The sequence below is a fragment of the Sarcophilus harrisii genome, chromosome 2 (assembly GCF_902635505.1).
Source record: "Sarcophilus harrisii chromosome 2, mSarHar1.11, whole genome shotgun sequence".
NCBI classification, from domain to species: domain Eukaryota; kingdom Metazoa; phylum Chordata; class Mammalia; order Dasyuromorphia; family Dasyuridae; genus Sarcophilus; species Sarcophilus harrisii.
Window position 1 is genome coordinate 49,232,324 of NC_045427.1, and position 25,690 is coordinate 49,258,013.

The 25,690-nt window shown below is 39.8% G+C and overlaps 1 protein-coding gene across 3 annotated transcripts in view; it reads left to right on the forward strand.

Annotated features, from left to right (window-relative positions):
- KLHDC4 (kelch domain containing 4) overlaps positions 1-25,690 on the forward strand; it is a 91,586-nt gene that overhangs the window by 41,694 nt on the left and 24,202 nt on the right. For all 3 annotated transcript variants that reach the window (XM_031950165.1, XM_031950167.1, XM_031950166.1), the window contains 2 exons: positions 12,791-12,883; positions 16,313-16,472. In XM_031950165.1, the coding sequence (XP_031806025.1) occupies positions 12,791-12,883; positions 16,313-16,472 (253 nt within the window). The remainder of the gene's footprint in view (positions 1-12,790; positions 12,884-16,312; positions 16,473-25,690) is intronic.

Here is a 25,690-nt window from a genome sequence, read left to right on the forward strand (position 1 = left end):
TTTTATATGTACACGTGTAAATATATACACACATGACACATATATCTGCTGGTTATTTCTACATTTTGCATGCCCAAGATCATCAGAGAAATTTGTTATGATGATTGTTTTTTCCTCCTATATGATCCTAATCTTTTCTTCTCACTATCTTTTGTATTTCTAAACCATTTCTTAATCCTCACTGTGACCTTCTTCCTTTTGTTCTTTCATGTAATTCCAGACCTATTCTGTCCTATTTTTTTTCCCTCTTTTGAAACTAGGATCCTGTAGTTGAGATTAATATATGATCATTGAACTATAAATCTTGAATGCTCTATAAATATGCTATGCTTGAATGCTCTATAATATATGCTATAACCTGTTCCATGCATGCTGTATTTCAACCTTGAATCTCTTGTCCCCTTTTCTTAGTCAATAGATATTTATTGAATACTTTAACTTGAGGGTAACTGATGGCCCACAACCCGGGCGGTGAGTTAGAGGGGTGTCTCCCTCAAGAACATGGTGGGATGGGCGGACGGCCAAGAGCAGTTTGTCCCTACACCATAAAGGCAGCACTGGGAGTGCTGAGGGCTGGGGCAGGCATGCAGGATGGTCATGGGCATCCAGACTTTGGCAATGGGAAGAAAGAATGAGGCAGGTGACATCACATCAAGTCATTAGTCTGTGACCTCGTCGGACCTCTGAGAATGAAGGACCAGCAGCGATTCAGTCTGTGCCAGGCCCTGGGCTAAGCCTGGGGATACAAAGCAAGGCTCTCAACAAGCTCACAGTCTAACGGAGGAGGCAACAAGCAAACACACACGTACCAAAAAAAAGCAGGATAGAGTGGAAAGGGGCTTGAATTAGGGGAAAGACTTCCTGGCGAGAATGGGATTTTGATTGGGACTTGAAGAGAGCCAGGAGGCCTTGCTGACGACAGGCAAGGAAAATGTCTAGGGCCAAGATGGGAAGTTTGTGGAATTGCCAGGAGACCAGGGCCATTGGATTACAGAGTTGGTGTTGGGGAGCTAACTAGGAAGGAAGGGGCAGGTTAAGTTATGAAAAGTTTTGAATGCCAAACAGGAGGTTTTCAAAATCGGCCCTCCTGGAAGCAATAGGAAGCCTGTTGTTTATTGAGTAGAGGAGGATGTGGTGGCTGAATGAAGGACGCACTGGAGTGGGGAGAGACTTGAGGCAAACAGACTCACCAGCAGCTCTTATCATGGTCCAGGTATGAAGTGATAAGAGCATGTAATGGCGGTATTCTCATCTGTGATGATAATAGATTATTATAGAAATTCATTTCGTATCTGTTTGTTATAGTTGTATATTTTAATGTCGATAGATACCCTCATCTGACTGGGTCTCAGGCCAAGGTTTTCAAAGATTCATTTCTCCTTCCTTTGGTGGGTTTTTTGTTTTTTGTTTTGGTGGTGGTGGTGGTGATGGTGGTGGTGATAGGGAGTTGAGATGGTAGTCAGCTGCTTGTGCTGTTCACATTTTCCTCCTGTTTTGTAAATGATCTTGTATTCAAAAAACAAGTGTAACTTTGCACTGTCTTGTTTATTCACTTCAGAGAGCAAATGTTTGTTGCTAATTTTAAGTTTTTGGTCTTCTCATAATTTTTGTTTTACTTTTCAAAGAAATCCAATTCAATGTTTACTTTCATCCATTTCCAGTTTTTCAGAATCAGTAGCTTCTTTATAATTCCTCTGTAAAAAATCTCTAACAAAATGTCATCCATCCTTCACTTGAAAATCTCCAATGAGGGAGAACTCAAGATACTTTCTGCTTCTTTGATGCAGCTTTAGTCATTGAGAAGTTTTTTTTTTGTTTTTTTTTTTTTAAATATTGAACCTAAATCTGTCCCTCTGTACCTTCTGTTTATTGCACTTAGTTCTGTTCTCTCTGGTGCCATCCGGGCCAAGTCTAATCCTTCTTCTAGTTGTATAGCTGACTATATGTGGGTAAGTCACATAGTTAATAAATACCTGAGGTTGGACTTATGATTCAGGGCTGGCTGGAGTCATTACACTTTGCTTTGTGGTGATTCTTTAGTCGATTTTTAAAAATGACAATAAAGTTCACACTTTGATAAATATTAGTAATTACAACAAAAGTCTTCAGAGAAATAAATTTCATCTATTATACAAACATGGCATTGCCTTCTTTTGGTACCAAAAAGACCAAGTTTTAAATTCAGCAAATAAATTTTACTTAACCAAACCCCTCAATTTCTAGATATTTTAACTATGAAACTTAAACAGAAAATTTAATCTTTTATTCATTTATGAATAAGCATTGAGTGAATAAAAGGTATGGAGAAAGTTGGTTTTATATGAGCCCCCAGATTATTTTTCTTGTATTCCCTTCTACTCATTAAATCAATGGATTTAAACATTAAGTCAGTGTAAATATAAAATAAATACAAAGTTTGTCAGCAAAGCTATAAATGTCCTCTTAATTTGATAATGTAGTTGAAAAACCGATGAAAAATTTAATCATTATTACTACATTTGTCATTTTGGTCTTCCCTCTAATCATAAGTAATTGAATTATACACAGTGTTACATGTGTATACTCTCACATGACTCTGGGGTTAGCAACCACTTGTTTTCTTTTTTGTTTTCAGTTTTTGTGATGTCTAGTACCTCACATAATTCTTTTTGAAAAAAGTATTCATTTCATACACATACTAACAGACATAAGAGCCTGTTGTAAAAGTCAGGAAACTCTTTTAATTTCATAATTTTGAACCATATTTTAAAAATATGTTTTTGTGGTTATCTTTGTTTTTTTATCACTTACATTTCACAGTATAAAGAAGAGGAAAAATAAAAGTTCAGCAAAAGCATCTTTACAAATCCAGAAAGGCTAATATTGTATGATAGTCTACCCCGATAACCAGTGGTGCTACGGTACAAATGGCCTTCTTGTAATTTCCCTTTGAGACAAGCTCGGTCAATTTAATTTTGCAGTGTTAAGTTTTCATTTCTGTTCATTGTGGAGAAACCATATTGTGGGTGTGTTTACCCAGTCTACACACCTCCCTCATGGAAATCGTTGCAGATTGAAGTTTCTCTGATTTGGTTTCAAGGAACTTGTCAGTTTCTATGTCAGATATCTCTCTTACTTCATCCTCTGCCCCATTTTGGTGTCTGTATGGTGGTTCTCGTTCCTGTGCTGAAGGCAAGCTTAGATGGTAGCCAAGGGTTGCATGAAGTTATTTTTCTTGTTGCCAATGGATATTTAGTGATATCCATTCAGAAAGCAAGTTTGTACAATGGAAAGATTACCATCTTTGGAGTCAGAGCACCTGACTTGTCTCAAGATTACAGCCAAGTAGGGCAATTCAGTTAACTTTCCTGAGCCTGTTTCCTCATCTATAAAATGAGAGAATTGGACTGGATGTTCTTTGAGGTTCTTTGATTTTATGATTTCTGATGACTCCTTCATGCCTCTTTTCAGCTTCTGTGTTTCATATTTCCATTTCTAGTAAGGTCAGTGATGATGGATGTCAGTTAATCCCTCCCTCCCTTTCTTTCTCCATTCTGAAGCAGTCATAGTGAATTTTTTTTTATGGTTGCCATGGTCACCTAGTGGCCAGCCTACTACTATCAATGGATAGATAGTTTTCATCATCTGGAGTATAAAAATAAATGTGAGACTGTGTTTAGGAAATTGAAAGAATTTTCTAGAATAAAAAGTAGCATCAAATATAACTAATTGATACTGATAGAATTCTCTCAATTAATGAGAATTAAATTTTATTTAGGGACTTTTTTGTTTTGGTGCATTTCTGTTTCCCCATCTGCATCTGTAACTTGATTCTTTATGTTGAGTGATATTCAGTCATTTAGGTGGAAAATGAGGAATATTGAACCACAGTATTCTTTGCTTTGAATAACTAGGTAGTGCTAATTGAAGGAAGAAAGCTTTTCAAGATCTCTTTTTGATCTTTGTTTTTCAACATAGTTGATCACATATAAGGTATAACTAATAGAATTATTAATAGTATAAATAACCATTGTTATTCTATTCTTCTAATTTCCAATTTCAGCTTCTCAAAAATCTTAAAGGCTAGATAATTGAAAAAGGAATAGATATACTGCCAAGCTTTCCTTTTGTTACACCACTGAGATATAAATGGTGACAGAATATATGAGAATTTCATAAGCGACAGTAGTCTACTGAATCCTGGACCTGTGCCACTTCACAACCTGAAAAAGAAATTAAATACTCCAGATGTGGACTGCTGCTTTCATAAAGCAGAAAGCGAGGTATCTTTGAGAATTTTGTCTCCTAATGGTTCTCTAAATATGAGAGTGAGCCATACTGTGAAATTAAAAACGTTTCTCAATAAATACATTAAATAAAATGTGAAATGATCAAGAGTCCAAATTGAAAAAATAAAAGAGATCTTTATTTCTCTATTCTTTGAACAAGTTTTCACATTTCTGCTATGTGAGAACTTTTGGAATGACAGCTTATTATTCCCCACACCCTGGTCTTCTCTCCAGGTATTCTTATATCATAAACCAGCTGTACCAATTAAATAAAATATCTTTTTTAAAAAGACAGTTTATAATTTTATAGTCTATACATTTTTTAGATTAACTTTTAGACAACAAAAATTATTATGATATTATGGTATTAATCATAATAGTTTTTTACTATTCGTTGATTGCTCACTAGGTTTATGATGCTCGTCTTTGATGAGATGTCTGTCTCAGCATACTTTAACAGGCATTTCTGTCATATCTTACATTCATTAAATGTAAATTGTTAAAAGTTTTTTTCAGTATGTCTTTGGAGGAAAAAAAAGTAAATATAGGAAGTATATTGGTTTGCACACCTTTGCCTCTTCATCTGGAAAAGGATTAAGATTAGCTTTGGAAGGAAAAGCTAGAAGACTTAGAAAACTTAGAGCCTGACCTTTGAGACATTTGATTTGAAAACATGATTTTGTTTCAGGACCCAATTTTGAGAGAAGCTGAGGAAAGAAGAAATAAATATAAAATATAGCCTTTGCTGTAAAGATAGCAAATAGGGTTTATTAGTGAGAGGAAAAAAAACCCAAAACATTAATAATAATGATTTCCTAGGGGTTGTCATCTAATCTGAATTTTTCACATGGTTCCCTTATAAAAGAATAAATTATTAGTGTTATTTGCTCCAAATTTCCTGCTATAAGTCACATTTTAAACATCATGTATATATACATATATATAATTTTAAAATATAATTTGATGTTTGTGGCAATTTTGTAGTGGTAAGAAACTGGAAACTGAGTGAATGCCCATCAATTGGAGAATGGTTGAATAAGTTATGGTATATGAGTATTATGGAATATTATTGTTCTGTAAGAAATGACTAGAAGAATGATTGAGAGGCCTGAAGAGACCTACATGAACAGATGCTAAGTGAAATGAGCACAACCAGGAGATCATTATACAGGGCAACAAGACTATCTGACGATCGATTCTGATGGACATGGCTCTCTTCAACAATGAGATGATCCAGACCATTTCCATTTGTTTAGTGACGAAGAGAGCCATCTACACCCAGAGAGAGGACTGTGGGAACTAAGTGTGGAACACAACACAGCATTCTCACTCTCTGTTGTTGTTCGCTGGTATTTTGCATTCTTTAACAGTTTTTTTTCCTTCCTTGATCTGATTTTTCTTCTGCAGCAAGATAACTCTATAGATAATACATAACATTTTTTTTTAAACATTTAACATGTATTTAACTATCTGCCATCTAGGGGAGGGAGTGGGGGGAAGGAGGAGAAAATAAGTAAGTAAATAAGAAAGAAGACAGAGAATACTAGGGTGTCCTTTATGAATTCAAGAAGACTTCCTTACATAATCTACAATCTTGAGTCCTGAAAGAGCTGGAAGATGTCATTGCTGAGCTCTTTTAAAACAGGAGAGGGACCACAAAATTCAAAAAGGGTGCATGTCCCAATTTTCAAAAAAGGGAACAGAATAAAGTTTGTAAACTATGGACCATTGAACTTGACTTTTCTTCTGTGGAAGAGTCTAGAATGGATCTTTGGCATCCATGCAGAGGGTTGATAACAGAAAGATAGATGGCTACATCAAGAACACATCATGCCAAATTAATCTCCTTATAGTTACTAAACTAGTAGATGAGGAGGATGCTAGAAAAGATGGAGAAATGGCCTAGACAATAATGCTCTCAGGTGCATGTTCAAAGAATCCCTGTTATTAACGGATCACTTTCAGTGTGGCAGTAGGTCCTCAATGGAAGGATATGTCCTTGGCCCAAGCTCTTTTTCATCATGGACTTGTCTGGTCAGTCATCAGATTTGCAAATGTCACAAAGTTGGGATAAGGCTAGAGGATTCGGCTAAATTTAATAGATTAAATCCAGTAAGGATCAATGTAAAGTCTTGTACTTGGATACAAAAAGAATCAGTTTCACATGTCTAAGATGAGGGCAGCAATTCAGAAGAGTTATCTGGGTGACCCACTGCCACAATAACAGGGATTCTTTGAACATGCACCTGAGAGCATTATTGTCTAAGCCATCTCTCCATCTTTTCTAGCATCCCCCTCATTTACTAGTTTAGCAACCAATGTGATGTGATACCCAAAAACAAACAAACAAACAAAAAGCCTAGCTTCCAGGAATAGAAATATGATAGTCTTTCCCCCTGTTTCCTGTCCTTATCACACCAGCTTTCTTTATCATGTTTAACTTTGCCTAATTTAAGAAGAACATTGGTTAAATGGAGTCTCCAGAAGACTCCAGAAGAGCAAATAGAACGGTGAAAAGCCTTGAGTTGGTGGTAGATGAGGGTCCGATGTAGTCAGACATGGTCGTTGTTTTAGATAAGAGGGAAGTGCTGTCAAGGATTGTTGCCTGCAGGAGAAATTTGTCTTCTGTTTTGGCCCAGTGGGGTCAAGTGGGGGATCTTACAAAGAGGAATCGTTAATCTTAACATCTTAATATCCAACAATTGGAGCCATCCAGAAGGGGAATGAGGTAATGACTTTCTCTTTCTTGGAGATGTTCAAGCAAAGACTAGATATCACTTGTTGGGCATGTTATATTTGGTATTCTCTTGGTGTGTAGGATTGTCTTGATTAACACTGATGACCCAGCTCTCAAATTCTCTTATTCTGTTACTAACTAAATTTGAATAATAATGAGCCATTGTGTATTGGACTACCTGCCATGTAGGGAAGGGGTTGGGGGAAAGAAGGGAAAAATTTGGAACAGAAGGTTTAGCAAGGGTCAGTGTTGAGAAATTACCCTTGCATATGTTTTGTAAATAAAAAACTTTAATTTAAAAAAATAATGAGCCATTATGGGACTTGGCAACAAGATGACCAATTCAGAAGCCAATTGTTTGATGTCAGTTTCATCCCCTCAGAATAGCAAGAAGTGGAGTAAGAATAAGAAAGAGCTTGTCACTAGAAAGAATGAGAAAAAAAGAATGAAGCAGCATCAGAAAGAGCCTTAATGCACAAGTGCTAGAGAGTAAGAAAAAATGATCTTAAATCCACAAAGAAGAGGTAAAGTACTACTCTACCTATTGCAAAATCCTCAAGAATTATGACAGAACACTTCAGCAACCTCCAAAATGTTTGAGAAGAGCACTAAGATAAAGGAAAAGTATGAATAGAAATTAGCATCTTAAACGAAGAAATCAGGAAGACAAACAAGAGAATAGTTGAGTTAGAGTAGTATACTCTCCTACAGTAAGTACTCTGAAAGGTTATGGCTGATTTGGAAGTAAAAAATGCAGAAAGTGAAAAAATTGATTGTCAGAAGAAATAAAAAAACAAAATTGGGAGGACACTTGGACTATCTTTACAATAGAAAGCAAATGATTTTGAAATTAGAATGCACAGAGTTAATTTAGGAGTTAATATTCTTCAAGAAGAACGTGAGAAAGAAAAAACTTAATTACTGTACTTAGAAACGTTTTAAAAATTTAATGTTTATTTTCTCCCAAATCCATGTAAAAATCATTTTAAAACATTCTTTTTTCCAGATTTTGAGTTTCAAATTCTCTCCTTCAGGAACTCTTATTAGAAAATTGTCCAGAAGTATTAGAAGACAGTCAAAGTACAACTTGATAGAATTCATTATTAAAAAAAAAAATTAGAAACCCAAGTTTAATAAACCTACTTATGTTGAAAGCACCAGAGCTTCAGCATTAAACATCTTACCAGAAGTTTGAATGAAATCCTTAAGATTTCAAGGAAAAATAGTCTCACTTGTCTAAGACTATATTTCTTTCATAAGATCTTACAGGAAAAATAATATGATATTCCAGAAAGCAAATAAAATAATCTTTGAACCTCAAAATATTATCCTACAAGTCTGAGCATCCAGAAGTCTTTCATTGAAAAAAAGATGATCTCTCAGCCAAAAGGAGAATAATTTAACGTAATCATTTTGTAGCATCAAGACATTTGGATTGGAAATTCATCAACTAAAGTAAACTTATGAAAGACATCCATATAGCAAGAAAAGACTAAGTAATAAACTGTTTTTTTGTTTTGTTTTGTTTGTTTTGTTTTTTGCTGAGGCAATGAGGGTTACGTGACTTGCCCAGGGTCACACAGCTAGGAAGTGTTAAATGTCTGAGGCTAGATTTGAACTCAGGTCCTCCTGACTTCAGGGCTGGTGCTCTATCCACTGTGCCACCTCACTACCCCTAAACTCATTCTTTACATGCCTCCATGGCAGGACTTCTTTTATAAAAAGCTACAACTGGTTTCAGTGTAATTACATATAAATATATTTAATTTTGTATAATCAATAATAACAATCTCATTATTTCAATTTTTTCTAATTTTTTTCTATATTTTAAAAAATGCATTAAAAAGTCTTTTCCATCTACTGAATTCTCACTACACAGGCAAATAATTAAATCCTTTTCTGGGTCTTAACTAAGCTGGGTTTTTCCCCTCACAATTCTCATCTTACATGTGGGCCATGGAAAGAACAAAGCACTTTCAGGATTTACTTCAAAAAATTGGTAAGAAAGAGTTGAATGTAGAATCAATATTTCTTGGTTCAGAACACATAGTCTAGCATTTGTTTAATATCGTTGGAATGGGACTGCATGGATCAAGACTTTTCAAATGAGGCAAAATACTTGAGCACCAAATGTATTCTTGTGAGCCATGGCCTTCCCTTAGGCAAGAGAGACTCCAGAGAGAAAGGATGAGCTGGGGCTTAGTATGTCATCTACTTCCTAAGCTGGGCAAGAGAATTTATTAACGTCTTTATTAACATCTTTTTAATCTCTTGTTTTGCTTCAGAATGAGGTTAAGGAGAGGGAAAGGGAGAGGCAGAAGTTTAGTATTTGGGGACAAGACCTTTGGGGAAACAGAAATCAAAATAAAGTTCTTTCTGGGAGCTCAAAATACATTTCTCTGGAAGGTAGAAGGTGCTTTGAGACCTTGGCCATACTAGATTACATCTGAGTTGAAGGGTTACTTAAAAGGACTCTGTTCCCTGGACAGGGGATATACATCTCTTTATCATGTCCCATACCTTATTTGGTCAAGACTAGTGGGTAAGGAGGATTCTGGGTCTCCAGGAGCTGAAGTCCATCAGGGAACTCTGGCCCACCTAGTAGGTATGGGTGATAAATCGAATAGTATAAATTAAGTCTGATGCTTTTGATTCTTAATCCAGAACTGTTTCTAACTCCTCATACTCCTTTCTTCATGAATTAATATTTCTTGAAATAGAACTTCACAAAAGAAATTACTTTAGACAAAGAGATGAGGAAGGATACCAATAAATAATCACTCTTAGCTGAGCTATATCCAAGAGTAAAACACAAGGCATTTTTCTTCTAAGAATTTTCTTACATGAATATCATATATATATATATATTTTTTTAATGTGCAAAAGTCATCCCTTGTAGATGATATCCTAGAGTAACCTAGATGGGAAAAGACCTAAGAAAAGGAATTAATTAAATTTGCATTTCTTAGAAAATTAGTTGAACTAAGAGATGGGTTGATTGTGGGGGGAAGAGAATTGGAAGAATTCTTTGGAGGTAAAAGAAAAAAAAGAGATAAAAAATAGTAATAATCAAAACACATAGGTAGAAGGAGGTGGGAGGGGATGAATTTTGGCAAGAGAACAGATCAGTATAGAATAAGTAAATTTAATAAAATAAAATAAAAGCCAATTAAAGTAAGATTTTTTGGAAAAAGTACTAAATTGAAAAATAAATATTAACAGATTGCTGTGGAACTAGACAAGAAACACTAAACCATAAAGACACACAAAGAATTGCAATGTGGGGTTGGAACAAAATGTATTGTGCTTCGTGTGATTTTTAAAAGTGTGATTAAAAATCACGCTTTTGGATAAAGCAGTAGTAGGAAGTTAGCAATGTCAAAGAAAGATAAACAAGGAAGCTACATTATGCCTAAAGATGACAAGTGAGATATTAAATATATTCAACAAATCAGATTTGTGTACTTCTGACACATACTGGTAGTGTGAACCTGAGCATAGTATTAAATAACACATAAATAACATCTAAATATTTATTGGAAAAGCTCAGGAGAATGCAAAAAAGGAACAAGATTATATTTATAGATGATTTTAATACTTGTCTTTCAGAAATAGATAAATCAGAGAGAAAGACTATGAAGAAAAGAATTAAAAGTTCTCAACAAATTTAAAGGAAAATTAAATTTGAAAGACACGTTTCAATGTAAATGTTAAATAATACCTGTATTTTTCAACAGTGTTCAGAGCTTTTAAAAAAGCGTATTGGTAACTTTTGTTTTATAACAATCATTTCCTGATGTATAGCTTTCTCTTCCCTTTCCCATAGAACCCTCCCTCACAACAAAGAATTAAATAAAACTAACAGGAATAAACATTTATTAAGCACTTACTATGTATCTGGAACTGTGCTGAGCAGGTGGTACAAATAGAAGCAAAAAAGAAAGACAGTTCCTGCTCTTTATGAACTTACAAGTAGAAAAAGACAGCATATAAAGGGGAGTTGGGAAGTGGTGAGGGGGTTGGGGGCATGTGGTATCCAAGTCCAGAAAATCAGGAAGTTGGCCAGTCTGGGCTCCTGCTTGAAGTAGAAGCGCTCCCCCCCCTCTCTCTGGAGAAACTCACTAGTGACAGAAGGGGACCCCCAATAGCCCAGATAGGTTGTCCAGGACAAAGAAGGCTGTATCCCAGAACTTAGGTCATGCTTTGCTGCTGTCCAGTTCTGCCTCTTCCTCTCCCTTCTCCAAAGTCCTGTTACCGTTTTCTAGGACTGACACCTCCTGTTGTCCCTCAGTGTGAGTTTATCTGCTTTTATGTGGTGCATTCATTCTCATTCTTTTAAAAAGCTCTTTTGCTCTTTGCTACACATTGTTCAACCATTTCACAGTCCATGAAGCACCCTTTATTTCCAATTTTTTGAGGACAAAAAAATATTTTCATGATATTGAATTAGGGAGTTGTAAAAGATGTGTGAATATGCAATAATAGATGTTTCTAAGGAACTTTAAATTCATAGTTCCATAGATTTAGAATTGGAAGGGACCTTAGAGTCCATTAAGTCTGCCCTTCTTCCCTCTCCCCTCCCCCCCCCCCCAATTTAACAGATAAGGAAGCTGGGCCTAAGGAAGTTATTTTTTTTTTTTTAATTTAATAGCCTTTTATTTACGGATATATACATGGTAACTTTAAGCATTAACAATTGCCAAACCTCTATGTTCCAATTTTTACCTCTTACCCCACCTCCTAAATGGCAGGAAGACCAGTAGATGTTAAATATATTAAATATAACTTAGATACATAATAAGTATACATGACTAAAACATTTTTGCTGTACAAACAGAATCAGACTCCTGAATTATTGTACAATTAGCTTGTCAGGAAATCAAAATGCAGGTGTGCATAAATATAGGATTTGAGAATTCAATGTAATGGTTTTAGTCATCCCCCAGAGTTCTTTTTCTAGGTATAGCTGGTTCAGTTCATTTACTGCTCCATTAGAAATGATTTGTTGATCTTGTTGCTGAGGATGGCCTGATCCATCAGAACTGGTCATCATCTGTATTATTGTTGAAGTATATATTGATCTCCTGGTCCTGCTCATTTCACTCAGCTTCAGTTAGAATATAAGTCTCTCAGGCCTTTCTGAAATCATCCTGTTGGTCATTTCTTACAGAACAGTAATATTCCATAATTTTCATATACCACAATTTATTCAGCTAAGAGAAGTTAAATAACTTGCTCAGGATTATGCTTCTTTAAATGTTTAAGGCAATCTTGGTCTTCAAGTCAAAGACTCCAATGTCCTTGGAGACCTTCCTGTGACTCCAGGCTCAACTCCCTATCCATGATACCATTCCTGTAAAGTACTAGTAGTATACCCATTTTACAAATAGGAAAGCTGAGACTCAGAAAGGCTGGAACTATGTAAAGTTGTTCCTTCTTTGCAGAAATTGAGAATCTTAAAAGGGTTGCCTAGGATAAGGGTCTGTAAACGTAGGTCTTGGATCTCTCTGACTCTATCTATTCAGCTCTATCTGACTCCAGGCTTAGCACTTTATTCACTGCGTCATCTGGCTCCCCAAGGTTAAGTGACTTGTTCCAGGTCACACAGCCGACATGTATCAGAAGTAACAGCTTTTTCGTCATTGTGTCATGTTAGAGCTCAAAGAATTTCAGAGAAAATGGGGAAATGATATAAAAATAAGACACCCATACAGTAATTTATATTAAAAATTTGACAGTCAAAAATTCCTAAATGAGCTCATCCTTTCTGATCATTGCATTTCAGGGCAACAGGAGGGCCTTCAGGCCGGAGTGGACATCGAATGGTACCGTGGAAGAGACAATTAATCATCTTTGGGGGATTCCATGAGAGTACAAGGTTGGTATTAATGATTGAGGATTAATTCTATATAAATACAGTGTTTTCTCCTGCTTTCATTGCATGGTAAATTAATATTAACTAACCTTTTCCTCCCAAATTCCCTGTTCTGTTCTTTCATTTGAAGGAAAAGTTTCTTTTGATTGAACAGTAAAGGTTCCACTCACTATAATAGGAATTTAGATATTATGGGAAGAACCATTTTGAGCTGATAGAAACATCAAGTCTCAGAGGAAGGAGATACCCAGAGAGCAGCTAGTCCAGCAAAAAGCCCTCCAATGGCATCCAAACAGGTGTTTCTCTGAACACCATCAGAACTCCAAGAAGGGAGAGCTCCTATTAGTGATGTGTTACCTATAAAGATTTTCACAGGAATCTTTTTTCTAGTGATGACTTCAGTGAAACATTATAATTACTGACATTGAGCTTCCTAAAAGTAGAAGTTTAGAGCACATCTGGAAGTCAAGTGGTTCTCTGATTACCTGGCTCTGATAATGTCAGCACGATCCCGACTATTTTCCAACTTCTTCCAATTCTACAGTCTTTTCTTTAGTTGCTTCCAATAGAGGGACTTTCTAGCATTCCATAGGAAATGTGTTCTTCCATGCTAAGATGAACAGGGCAGCATCCGAAGAAGCTCCATGGATTTGGAGCTACAAGGTCGGCAGATCAGCAAGCATTTATTGGGCACTTAATAATTGGCAGGTACCGTACAAAGTGCTAGGGGTAGAAATCAAGACAAACCAACAGCTGTGCTCAAGCAGCTCACGTCTAACAGGGAAGAGACAATGCCCACAACTGTGCCCATGGGGAAGGCCTGGCGTGGGGGGACCAGTCAGAGACAGGCCCTGGAACAGCTGGGCTCTGAACCAAGTGGGGAAGAGAGCTGGGGCTCTGTGCTGCTGAGTTGAGGAGGGAGAGAGCCAGGAAGGCAGTCAAGTGTAAGCAGGGGAAAGTGCTTGGGGCCACCAAGGCCCAGCTGTCCCAGCAGTTTGTTCCAGGGATGGATCTCTACGAACCATCATATTCAAAAGTTACTGCAAAAGTACTCATCAGTCCATTGTTCAATTAAGCACCTACTGTGTGCCAGGCTCCGTGCTTGGTGCTGGGGATACAAATACAAAAAATGAAATGATCATTCTGTCAGGGGACACAACAAATATATGGAAGTCTGTAGGAGGGAAGTAACTATTTATTAAGCCCCAAAAGTACTAAGTACTTAACAATTATTATCTCAAATGATCCTCTAGGTAGATGCTGTTTAGATCCCCCATTTTTGTATGCTAATTTCCCTACATAAGACTGGGGGCTCCTTGAGAGCTCTTAGCCCAGTGTCTGGCATATAGTAGATGCTTAATAAATGTTTATTGATTGATTGATTGATATTTATGGACTGGAAATAAATCCAAGCTAGTTTGGGAGAGCACTCACAATAAGGGCTTGGGGAATGAAGAGAAATCTTATGTAGAAGATAAAGTCTAAGCTTAGATGTGAAGATTGTGAAAAGTTCTCTTAAGTGAAGAGGGGCGTATTCTATCTCTCAGTGTCTAGCCAAGGATGATGTGAGTGCCACATGTAAGAGAAGGCATGGAGAGCAGGAAGGAGACCAAGAGAAACAGGAAAGGGACCCGGCCTTGTAGGGATATGGTGGAGCTTCATTATCCAACAGAGGAGCTTGTATTTTGCCCTCGGGGCCAGCTGAGGAGCAGAGTCCCATTTTGCTCTTGGGAAAAGCTCTTTGTCAGGTGTTTGGAGTATGGAGGGGAGGAAAAGGAGACTTAAGACAAGGAAATAAATCAGAAAGCCCCTAAAGTAATCAGAGTGAGAGGGCCCAATAGCCTTAGCAAGGACACTGGCCAGCTTGTTTCCTATACATCCCATAGGGAGTCCTCAGTCCCTTTGAAATCCTTAACTGCACGATAGGGAACACATCCTAGGAAAAACAGAACTTCCATGTTCCCTCACACATTCTTGGAATTGGCCTTTCTCATTCCCTTCAGGTTGGGGTCTTTCTTTAACCCTTGCTTTGTTGGTTTCTTTTTTTAATTTTAATATAACTCAATTTATTGATATATCCCAAAAACCTTATTCTTTTTCTAATACTAAAAAAAAAAAAAAAAAAAAAAAAAAAGAACTACCCATAGATAAGTTCTTTGGAGTTATAATCACTTCTTTAACATGATTTTACATTGAGTTCACAGGATTTTTGTAAATTTTCTTTAAAATCATCATGACATGACACATTACCAGGGAAAGAAGAAAGGAATTAGCATTTATATAGAGCCTACTATGTGCCAGGTACTCTATTAAACACTTTACAAATATTAGAAAACAAAAGGTAAAACAAGTTGCATACAATAGAGATCTGAAGTGTTATCTACACTACATTTTCCTTTCTGTACTCTGCATATAGAAATTCCCACTTTGTTTTTCTGAAGCTCAGAATAAAATTTAATTCAAAAAAGAAATTACTAAAAGTGATCTTAATGAGCAAGACAGTATAAAAACTAGAATATAGGAGATTGGAAAATAACTATTTGGGGGGCAGCATTGTCTGTAGGTGGCATTGTCTATAGATACAGCACCATCCCAGAAGTCAGGCGGACCTGAGTTAAAATCTGGCCTCAGACATCTAACACTTCCTAGCTGTGTGACCCTGGGCAAGTCACTTAACCCCAATTGGCTTCCCCCGATCCACCCCCCAAAATTAATAAATAAAAGGAAAATATAATTTGATCCTCACAATCCTGGAAGGTAAATGTCGTTATTTCATTATCCCCATTTTACAGTTAAGGAAACTGAGAGAAATACAGGTTACATCACTCATAATTAAAGTCAAATTTTAATTCAGTCTTTCTGATAGCAGGCCCAGTAGTCTATCCATCCATTGTAATACCTATCATGTCCATAAATACACCTTTGTCATTAAATATACCTTTGTCAAATTGACCAGTTTTTCCAGGTGTAGACTTTTATTAACCTTTGCATTGTGAGAGCTAGTCCAGAGGCTTGGCTCCTAAGGGAAGCCAGTGGCGGCTTCTTTGGGTTAGCTTGACAGTCAGACTCGGCTTTATTGATAGAGCAAGGAATGCCAGCTTCTTTCTGGCTTAGACTGTTAACATATGTGACTTCTTTGAAGCACACTGCACATACCAGTCTAATGTAGTTAGTGGTGAGTTACTGTTTGGAAAGCCATGTGAGAAATAACAGGTTGTTTTCAGGAAAAGCAGAGTAATTTAATGGCCTTTGATGCATTGATGCAGTTCCTCCCCAGTCATTTACTGTGTCTTGGATATCCAAGAATACACAAGCAACTATAAAGTTGTTGGCTTGACTCCGTCCCTAAGTTTGTTTTACAGATGGTTATTTTTCTAGTACTTCTTGTGACTAGATACGGCTTCTTGATGTTGTTTCCTTTGTTTTAACCAGGGATTACATCTATTACAATGACATCTATGCCTTTAGCCTGGACACATACACATGGAGCAAGCTTTCTCCGTCAGGGACAGGTCCCACGCCAAGATCCGGCTGTCAGATGTCTGTCTCCCCCGAGGGTACCATCATCATCTACGGTGGCTACTCCAAACAGGTAGGAGTTAGAACGCTATTTTCAGTGTCTCCGTCATGAGGAAAGGCCTCCTGGAGGACTTGGCCAATAGCTCTTATTTAAGGATTTCAGTACTGGAAACAGTCAAAAAAAAAAATACACTCTATAGTGGGATGAGTTTTTGAAGGGGAGGTTAGGGGAGGTTAGGGGGCTGTAACCCCGCGCGTGGCGTAAGCCAGGCCCTCTGCTGCCAGAGGCCCTGCTCTGTCTGTGATCTCATTCTTCCCTCCAGCAGTGAAGTAGGGGCTCTTATTCTTGGGGCTTTCTTATTTCTGAAGATCAGCCTCTGTGCTGTTAATAGATCCTAGGAGCTGGTGACATCAAATAGTTATTTCTAGTAAGGAGATATAATGTCGTAGGGGCCTGGGACACTTGGATCTGAAACCGTGGGTGCTTTGAAGCAGCTCCTAGTGCAGTAGATAGGTCTCTGCTAGACTCGGAGGCAGGAAGATGCGAATTCAAATCTTGCTCCAGACTGACTGGTTCTCTGACCCTGGGCAATTGGTTTCAGCCCTGTTTTCTCCTCTGTAGAATGAGATGGGGATTGCACCTCCCTCCTGGGTTTACCATGAAAATAAATTTGAAAAACACTTGCAGAGCTCAAAGAGCTGTGATTATGATTATCATTAAGAATATGATCTGCTTTTCTTAAGTTATCCAGTCTTCTGTCTTTGGAGGCTTTTTAATTGAAGGGCAGCCATTCTCTTTGTGGCATTGTCAGGGTTGGGTGGGGTGGAAGTAAACTTCGTGAGGCCCTCAGAAACCTTTAATTGTAGGGACTTGTCACGTATAATCCTAAAATCACAGAACCTCCCAAGGTGAAAGGGACTTCTGAGCTTAATCTTATCTTAATCCATCCCATACCTGAACATGCGTCCCTTCTCTGCATCCTCAGGGTTGGTCCATCCTACATCTGAAAGCCATCAGGGATGGGGAGTCCATGCCCTTTTTTAACAGCTCTCCTTGTGAGGAAGCTTTTGCTGGCATTACATTGAAATCTTCCTATAGACAGCTTCTGGCCCTTGTTCCTCTAGGAACGAGCAGAATGAGGCTATTCTTTTCTCCAAGGCAGTCTTGACAGTACTTGAAGACAGATGCTGTGCTCCCGAATCTCTTCTGCTCTGCCCCCCACCCCCTCAGTTCTTAAACCATTGGTACCTGGGACCCCTTGTACCATTCCTCTCCCTTCCCTCTCCCTACTCCTCCCAGATGTGTGCTGGCTTGTCAGGCTCCTCCCTAGAATGTGGAGACCACCCCAGATTACAGCCCCTTTACCAAGACTGAGAGTGATGGACCTCTCCCCTCCCATGTTGTGGGTACCACACACTGCTTAATACAGGTGAAAATGCAGGGTCCTGGGTGAGAACTCTGGAAATCAGAGTTACATGTGATTTGATACATTTGTCTTTTTTGCAAAAATAAACTGTATTTAAAGTGTGGTTTTTATTGCTACCCTTCCCCTGGCCTGGCCCACTTTCTTTCTTCTGTCTTCTATGGAAGTTCTTAATCTGGGGTTTTTGACAGATTTTTGAGGGAACTATCCATGAATTTGGATGAAGAAAAAAAATTCACTGATCTCTAGTTTCCTTTGTGTGCTATGCATTTTAATTTAGGGATTTACAACATGATTTTGAGAAGTTCATTTACTTCACCAGACTGTCAAAGGGCTCCTAAGAATTCCAGGACAAAGGGCCTTTTTATGTTTTCTAGGTGCTGGTACAGAGAAGGAAAGTGCCAATTGCTTTTTCTCTATCCCTCTCCCTCCTTTCCTCTTTCCCCTCTCTCTTCTCTCACCCACAGATGTGTGTGTACGTGGTATGTGTAGACACAGGATACAACAAGAAAGCACAAAGAAGCTAATCATGTCACATCAGCATATGTCTCTTTATCTTTGGTCTGATCCAAGTGTTTTTCTTGTCCTTGTCCCTCTTAATGCTCTTTCTAGTTCCTCTGTAAACACATCTGGGACTGGGATGTTAGGGTCCAGTTGTGAGGGTTCTACTGTTCTTGATGGAGGAAAAGAAAACAAAAAGCTTGTTAGAATGACTTTTGAAGATCTTTCCTTCCGGTTGCAGTTCTTCTGTTTTTATCCTTAATTGCCTTTGGGATAGTAACTTTGTTCACTTACATACATTGACATCCTTTAAATCTTTATAGTTTTTACACTTCATTATTTTTTGTTTTGGGAGATGATATGCCTGGACTTGTCCACCATCCTTCTTTGTAAGATTTTATGAGTAAATTCAATTCAAAAACATACAATCTGGTGTTGCCTTTGGCCACTCTCTTAGTTATAACCTTCAAAAGCTTGAAAGTTTAGCCAGTTTGTTGCTTTTTATGGGAGCCATTGATCTTCTGTACATTGCAGGATTCAGTTAGGATGGAGTCAGTGGCTACATCATGTTCATCGTCCGTTTCCCATTTCTTACTTTTCATTTATTTGTTTAAATTGATTAAATTCAGGATTAAATTGTATCAGCTGCAACTGCAACTTTTTCTCAGTCTTCTTGCTTTTCATGATATCTATGGTCTGATTGTATATAGCCAGCTGACTCTGCCACATCCATAATAGGACTTTTTCCTGTAAAAATATTTGTCCTGTTTCTTGCTGCTCACTGAATATCACATCTATGGGTTCTTTCCTTGAAGAGAATTTTCAGTATGATCTACAGCTCTCATCCTTTCTCCTAAACCAGGTCTTTTCCCATTCATTTGGCCCCTTCCTCACCTTTCCCGACCTTTGCATTGAAGTCACCAGTGTCATAGTGCATAAGGATTAAATTTAGAGGATCTCATTCAAGTTCTTTGGTACATAGCTGCATTTGTTTTCATGGTGGCCTTATTGCAAATACATATCATCACCGCAATATGTGATGACCAGACAGCTTGTAAAAAAGGTTTCTTTTCATTTTTAAGCATATTATAAAACCCCCTTGCCAGGTCCTTTCTTGTCCCTGTCCAGAGGATTTGTGAGCTAGCCCCCTGAGATGCAGTGTTCTTTCTTCTGAACTTTAGCCAGCAAACCAGAACTGAGATAGCTCAGTCCTTCTAGTTAAGTCCGTAGGATGGTCACTGTATAATCTCACACAGAGAATGTCAGTATTCAAATGAAAGTTCATTAGCATTCTAAAAACGACATTTTATATAATCCATGTCAGATTGCTTGCCATCTTGGGGAGGGAGGAGAGGGGCCGATAGGAAATGAACATGCTTGCCCCATAGTGATGTCCTAAACATCAGAGAGAAGAACAGATTGACTGTGCAGAGGAAGAAGAGATTGTCGTGAGCCACCATTGTGTGTCACAGAAGGTGAAAGTGGAACCTGGCCCTTAAGGTATGGCTGGGATCCCCAGGGAGGAAGGAGGCATCCCAGGAAGGGCGAATAGCATGGACAGAGGTGAGGAGACAGAAATGCGTCCAGGATGTTCCAGGAGTACAGAGTGGCTGGTGTTGCTATGAGATGTTTTTTTTGTTTTTGTTTTTAGCTGAGACAATTCGGGTTAAGTGACTTGCCCAGGGTCACACAGCTAGGAAGTGTTAAGTGCCTGAGACCAGATTTGAAATTGGATCCTCCTGACTTTAGACTTTAGATGTTTTACCACATCTTGGTCCATCTAAAGGCATGTTCCAGATGTTGAGTGAGCCTTTTTTCCCTTTGGGAAAAGCATTAGCGCTGCACATAGACCTGTTTGACATTTGTACATAATTATAATCTTGAATCAATGAGGATAAAAATATGTAGCAAAATATATACCAATTCTGCACATGATTTAAGCAGTTAAGGCAAGAGCTGTCAGAGTAATGGAGCTCAAAAAGTCATTGGAGACCTTTTGTAGCCGCCAGACTTATTTCCTCTGCCTCGTTTTGTGCTGGGTGGCCCCAGCATCCCCATCTCCCTGCTGGCATCGTGTCTTCGGCAGTGTTCGACTGAGGGCCCCGAGGCTGGGGGCAGTGTGGGTGGGTGGGGCAGCCATAGAGATGTGTCCCTTTAGCCCCAGCAGCAGAGAATTGGGCATGAGGGGAAACGCATCTGCTCGTGGCTGCACGTTTCTTTAAACAATATAGTGTCCTGCATCTTGCCTCCCTCCCATGACCATTGGCCTTACTCTGCCAGAGCAGCTGGGTGGTGCAATGGATGGAGTGCAGCACCTGGAATCAGACCTGAGTTCATATTCCGCCTTTCTAGCTATATAACTAATCCTATTTCACTTTCTAGCTATATAACTAATCCTAAGCAGATCATTTACTTTACTGCTGTTACATATATATGTATGGTATGAATGATGATGTCTGAGGGTCAGAGGACATTCTTTATGGAAAGTGTTTTATAAAAGTGAAAGCACTGTAGAAATACCAGCTATTATTATTGTTAGCTACTACTTCCCTCAGAAATTGGAGAGCAGTCAGAACTGCGGAGTTGATGTGAGTCTGTGGGCAGAGAGAGCAGCTGAGGCCCTTTTGTGACAGTTTGTAGCTCGGTAGGATCTGGACCTTTTCTGGATTGGTTTTTCAGAGACTGAGTTTTCTCTAGAGAGTTTCAAACTCATCTCATTTTCTAGAGCCAATTTGCCAATGGATTTGCCAATGACTTAAAGCTAATAAACCCTTTCTGAATATTTTAGCACAGAATAAAAAAGATATTTTTAAATTTTATTTGGAATTTGGTTAGAAACTATTGCAAAATGTACTGTATATGATGATTTGTAATACTAGGTCCAGAGGTCCATTTTTCAGTACAGTAGCTCTTCTCCAGGCCCTCTAGCATCCTGGGACACTGATCTCCTTGCTGCTTCTGTCCCCTAACTCTGGTGTGTAGCCACCCCCCTTCCCCCTTCCCTTCTACCTCTTGGCTTTCCTGTCAGAACTCAGCCCACATCCCTCTTCTGCAGAAGGCTTTTCCCTGTCTCTTTGGCTGATATTGCCTTCTGCTTTCTTGGGCTGTGTTGCATGCATACATGTCGCATACATGTTGTCTTTCCCTTACCCTGAGCTCCATCAGGCTGGGCTCATGTTTTTGCCTGCCTTTGTGTCCCCAGCTCTTAACACTCAGTGCCTTGAGGAAGTGATAATCAGTGTTTTTTTTATAGTTTTACTAATTGCATGTCTCCTGCCTCTTGCCTTTCCACTTCAACTTCTGCCCCTGGCTTTGGGGCTCTTTCCCCATCCTGTATCCATCAGGATGGCGAACAGAATAAACATGGAGGGGTGCTGCCACAACTGTTCTACCCTCTGAAATGTGGTTGTGTTCCACAGATCCACACTGGGCTGTCCAACATCAAACCATCATTTCAGTTTTGCTGTAGGTTCAACAGTAGAGTCAAAAAGCAGGAAGAGGGAACTGTTCTCCCCAAGCCTGCAAGCTGACTGATGCACAGCCAGTTGAGAATGCAGAGCTGGACAGGACGTCAAGGAAACTGCCAAAACAAGCAGGACCCTCCTCCCTCTCCCTACCGTCCCCAGCTGTGAGGCTCACAGAGGGGAGAGGGGGGGGGGCAGGGAATGGCAACAGCCCCATCCCCTCTTACACAATCTGTTTCTGACTCGCACATCATCACACTCTCAGCTGCCAGTGGAAGGACTTGTGTCCTGTAATTGACTTCATCTTTCCTAGGTCCCAGAAAATGGAGACTTTCTGTCAGGGCTCAGTCTTTAGACACTGGGCACGAGCGTGTTCTAGCCAGTGCTGCAGCCCTCGGCCATCCACATCTTCACAACTTGTGTGATTTTTATCCATGTCCTCCCTTAGAGCTCTCCAGTGCCCAACAGGCTTTCTTCTTGGCTTTTTGCTAATAGGTGAACAGCCCACCTAGTGCTCATGTCCACTGATCCTCCTCTGCCCTCTCCTCTACATGATTCCAGCCCGCTGCCTTTTTGAATCCCCTGTCTCCAGGGTTGTCCCTTGTTCTCCCCTTTCTTGAAGGCATCTCATCTTTGGTGATGTGCTGCAGCCTCTCCCTGCTGCAGCATCTGCTGATGACTCTCCCTGGCGCAGTCACCTACAGTTGGAGTTCTGAAGATCAGGGGTCTGGTAGTCATACAGCAACATCAGGAAGACTTATGGATGGTTTATACTTTGGGGACTAGACTAGGTGTTTAGCATAAATTGGGAACTCTTCAGAGAAGCTTGTTTTCCTTGAACTTGCCTTCAAGGGGACGGTAATATTTCCTAGATGAAATGAGGAGGGAAGCTCTTTCATTACACCCTTCCTGGATGAAATTATATTGCTTCAAGTTTAAGAGTTTCTGATAGGAAATGGGACTCTGTCAAGTGGTCATGCCCTAAGAAGAGGATTTTATTGGGAAGAGTGAGACACAGGGGGTGACTGGAAGGGATAGCAGGGACTGGATTCCTCCCTGTGGGAGTCTGATATTGCCATCCATTAAGATGAAAACTAGTTGAGACTATCAGATTGAATATTTCTTCACTTTATCAAAATGGGCACTGAGTAGAGATTGTACTTTTGCAACAAAGAATGAGAACTGGCTGGCTTATGTGGTTATTTTAGCTGAAAAGATTATAGAAATTAACAGAAGAACATAAAAAATAAATTTGTGTTGGGAATGCTTCCCACTTGAATAGCTGGGAAGAGATGGTGGGCTTGGCAATATAATCTACAAATGCTTATTTTGTGCCAGTCTGACACATTCCTGTGGTGCAACCTTCTGTGACATGTACACTCTGGTTGGATAAATGAGGTTACCTGTTCAGCGTTTATTGATCTCGGTGCAAGTTTTCCCTTGCAATTCCCCCCCCCCCCCCCCCCCCCCCCCCCATCTTTTTAAAAGATGGAACCACAGCAGCTGCATCCTAGCTGTGGAAAGTAACGAGGGCTTAGTATTGCTAGGCAACCCGTGCAGTGAGCCTGACTAGACCACTAAATGAAGCTGGGGAGATGTCAAGAGACTAATCGCCTTGTACCTCACCAGGAGAAATCATCTAGGACTCAGAGCCACGCTGCGTGGTTGGAGCAGGGAGCGAGGTTTGGGATACAGAGTAGGAGCATCGTGTCCTGGGATGTTCCGGCCCCTTCCCTCATGACAGCAGCATGCACATGGGAACGCCTGGTACACATACATGCACACACACACTCATGTCCCACTTTACACTGGAGCTTCCAAGTCACCTGAGAAGTCCTGTAGATGGGAGCTTCTGTATGGAGAAACAGATACCTCGGAGTGAGTAGTGACTTAGCAGAGACCATACAGGGATCAGGATGCAGGGTCCACATTGGAACCCAGCTCCAGATCCATTGTTCAAAAGAAGGCAGTGAAATGGAAATGTTACACCATATTGCTCTGCCGTAAGGCATCTCGGTCTGTATAGAGAATAGAAAAATGAAATAATTACTCTTGGAAATACAGAACAGTAAAGAAGAACTTTGTTAAATCTTAGTTAATGAGAATATTTCTGAAGGAAGATCGATAGCATTGACAGGTTAGTAAGAAAACAGGAAGGTTCTTCTGAAATCGGGCTGTTATCCTGATATCCACTAGATAGCAGAACAGAGGGGTGCCTTTGAATTTTTAAAAGTAGCTTCTCCTTGAATTTCTCAAAGACAACCACAGACCCTCAGTCTGGATTGGAATTGTCTTTTTGTCAGTCAGTAAAGCAGACTGTGATCAAGGCCCCTTGTGCTGGTTCTGTGTGTTCTCTGTATGAATGATAACAGTTATTTTGACAAGCCCCACATGACTTGAGAACTGACAGCACTCGGCTATGCACTCTGTGCTCATTCTGGTTTTCCCCGCCCCACCTCGTTGAGTTCTGTGGCAAGCAGCTGGGCTGCCGGCAGATCTGTCTCTCTCGTCCTCTGCCCCTCTCCCCCACCCCACCCTCCTTCATATCTGCACCCACACATTCATCTACCACTCACGGTTCTAATTTAAAGCAACCAGAGCAAACCTTCCTCCCCCCTCCTCCCCCCCAATTGTTGAACAAACAGTATTTAGTATTTTTCTGGAAATTGTTTTCATTTTTTAATGTAAATTAACTGAATTTAAGGGCACTTAGAAATCTGAGTTCAGAAGGGCAACTTTTTTAGTTTGGGGTTTTGTTTTTTTGTTTTTGTTTTTCATTTTGATTTTCCATCTGGGCAGAGAATTGCCACTGTAGATAGAATTAGTCACTATCTGTTATAGCATGTTTCTACCAAAGTCTTCTGGCATGAAGATGGCCCAACCAATCCAGGAAAGCTGCTGAAGGGGCCTAGTGACAGTACCTCTATCACCTGAGGACCTGCCTCACCAAGGGAAGGATCCCAGGCTGCGGGTTCTTCTGGGAATGCTTCATCTCTTATGGTCTTGGAATGAGGGTATGGGGCTGGAGCTGGGAGCCCTGCCTGAGGACCCGGACCTACCAAGTGTCCCCAGCCTAGAGACCCAGAAGCGGATCACGTAGCCTCCATATCTTGGGAGGGGGCTGCAGAGCTGGCACCAAGCCAACTCTGAGGACCAGGCACCAGACTTCACTGACATTTTTACCTGGCCAGAATTTTGTACTTGCTCTGGGACAGTCTGTGGACTCCCCACTCAGTTGTTTCAGTGTCATACTCGGTTAGGATAGAACTGCTTGAGATGGGGGCTGGATGGGCTGGGCCGTGTCTCTCGGATCTTCTGTGTTAAGAACATCTTTCCTCTGCTGCTTCTCCCCTCCTCCCATCCCTTTCCACCTTGGCCCAGCCCGTCATGTCTCTTTCCTTCTGAAGGCTCCCATGGTCTTTGGTATAGCCATTCCATTAAGAGATTCTGTTTCATCCATCTCTAATGATCTCTAGTTCAGGCTGCTGGACCTTTCCTCAGCCGCCATCACTGCAGTAGCAGCTGAGAAGAGGAGGGCTTCCATGAGCAAGAAAAAGCCTCATCGAATTGATTTCCCCATCAGGCACTCCTTTTTCTCAGACACCTTCCTCTGCCCTGCCTTGGGTTACACTGGTTTTGTTGACATTAATTGCTTCATATGCGACTATTCCTTTCCCACCTTTGGCTAGTTCATCAGCTGCCTTCTGTTCTAGGGATCCTTAGCCTTTTGAGAGTCTTAACTCCAGGGCTGAGTTATCTTTATGCTGTACCTCCCAGATCTTTCTCAGTAGCCTTAATCTTACTCTTTTTCTTACACTCCAATCTCATGCTGGTAACAGCCTCCTGAGCACAGCACCTCAGGGTCCCACTCTTCCCTTGAAGCCTTTCTGTCCTCCAGGCAG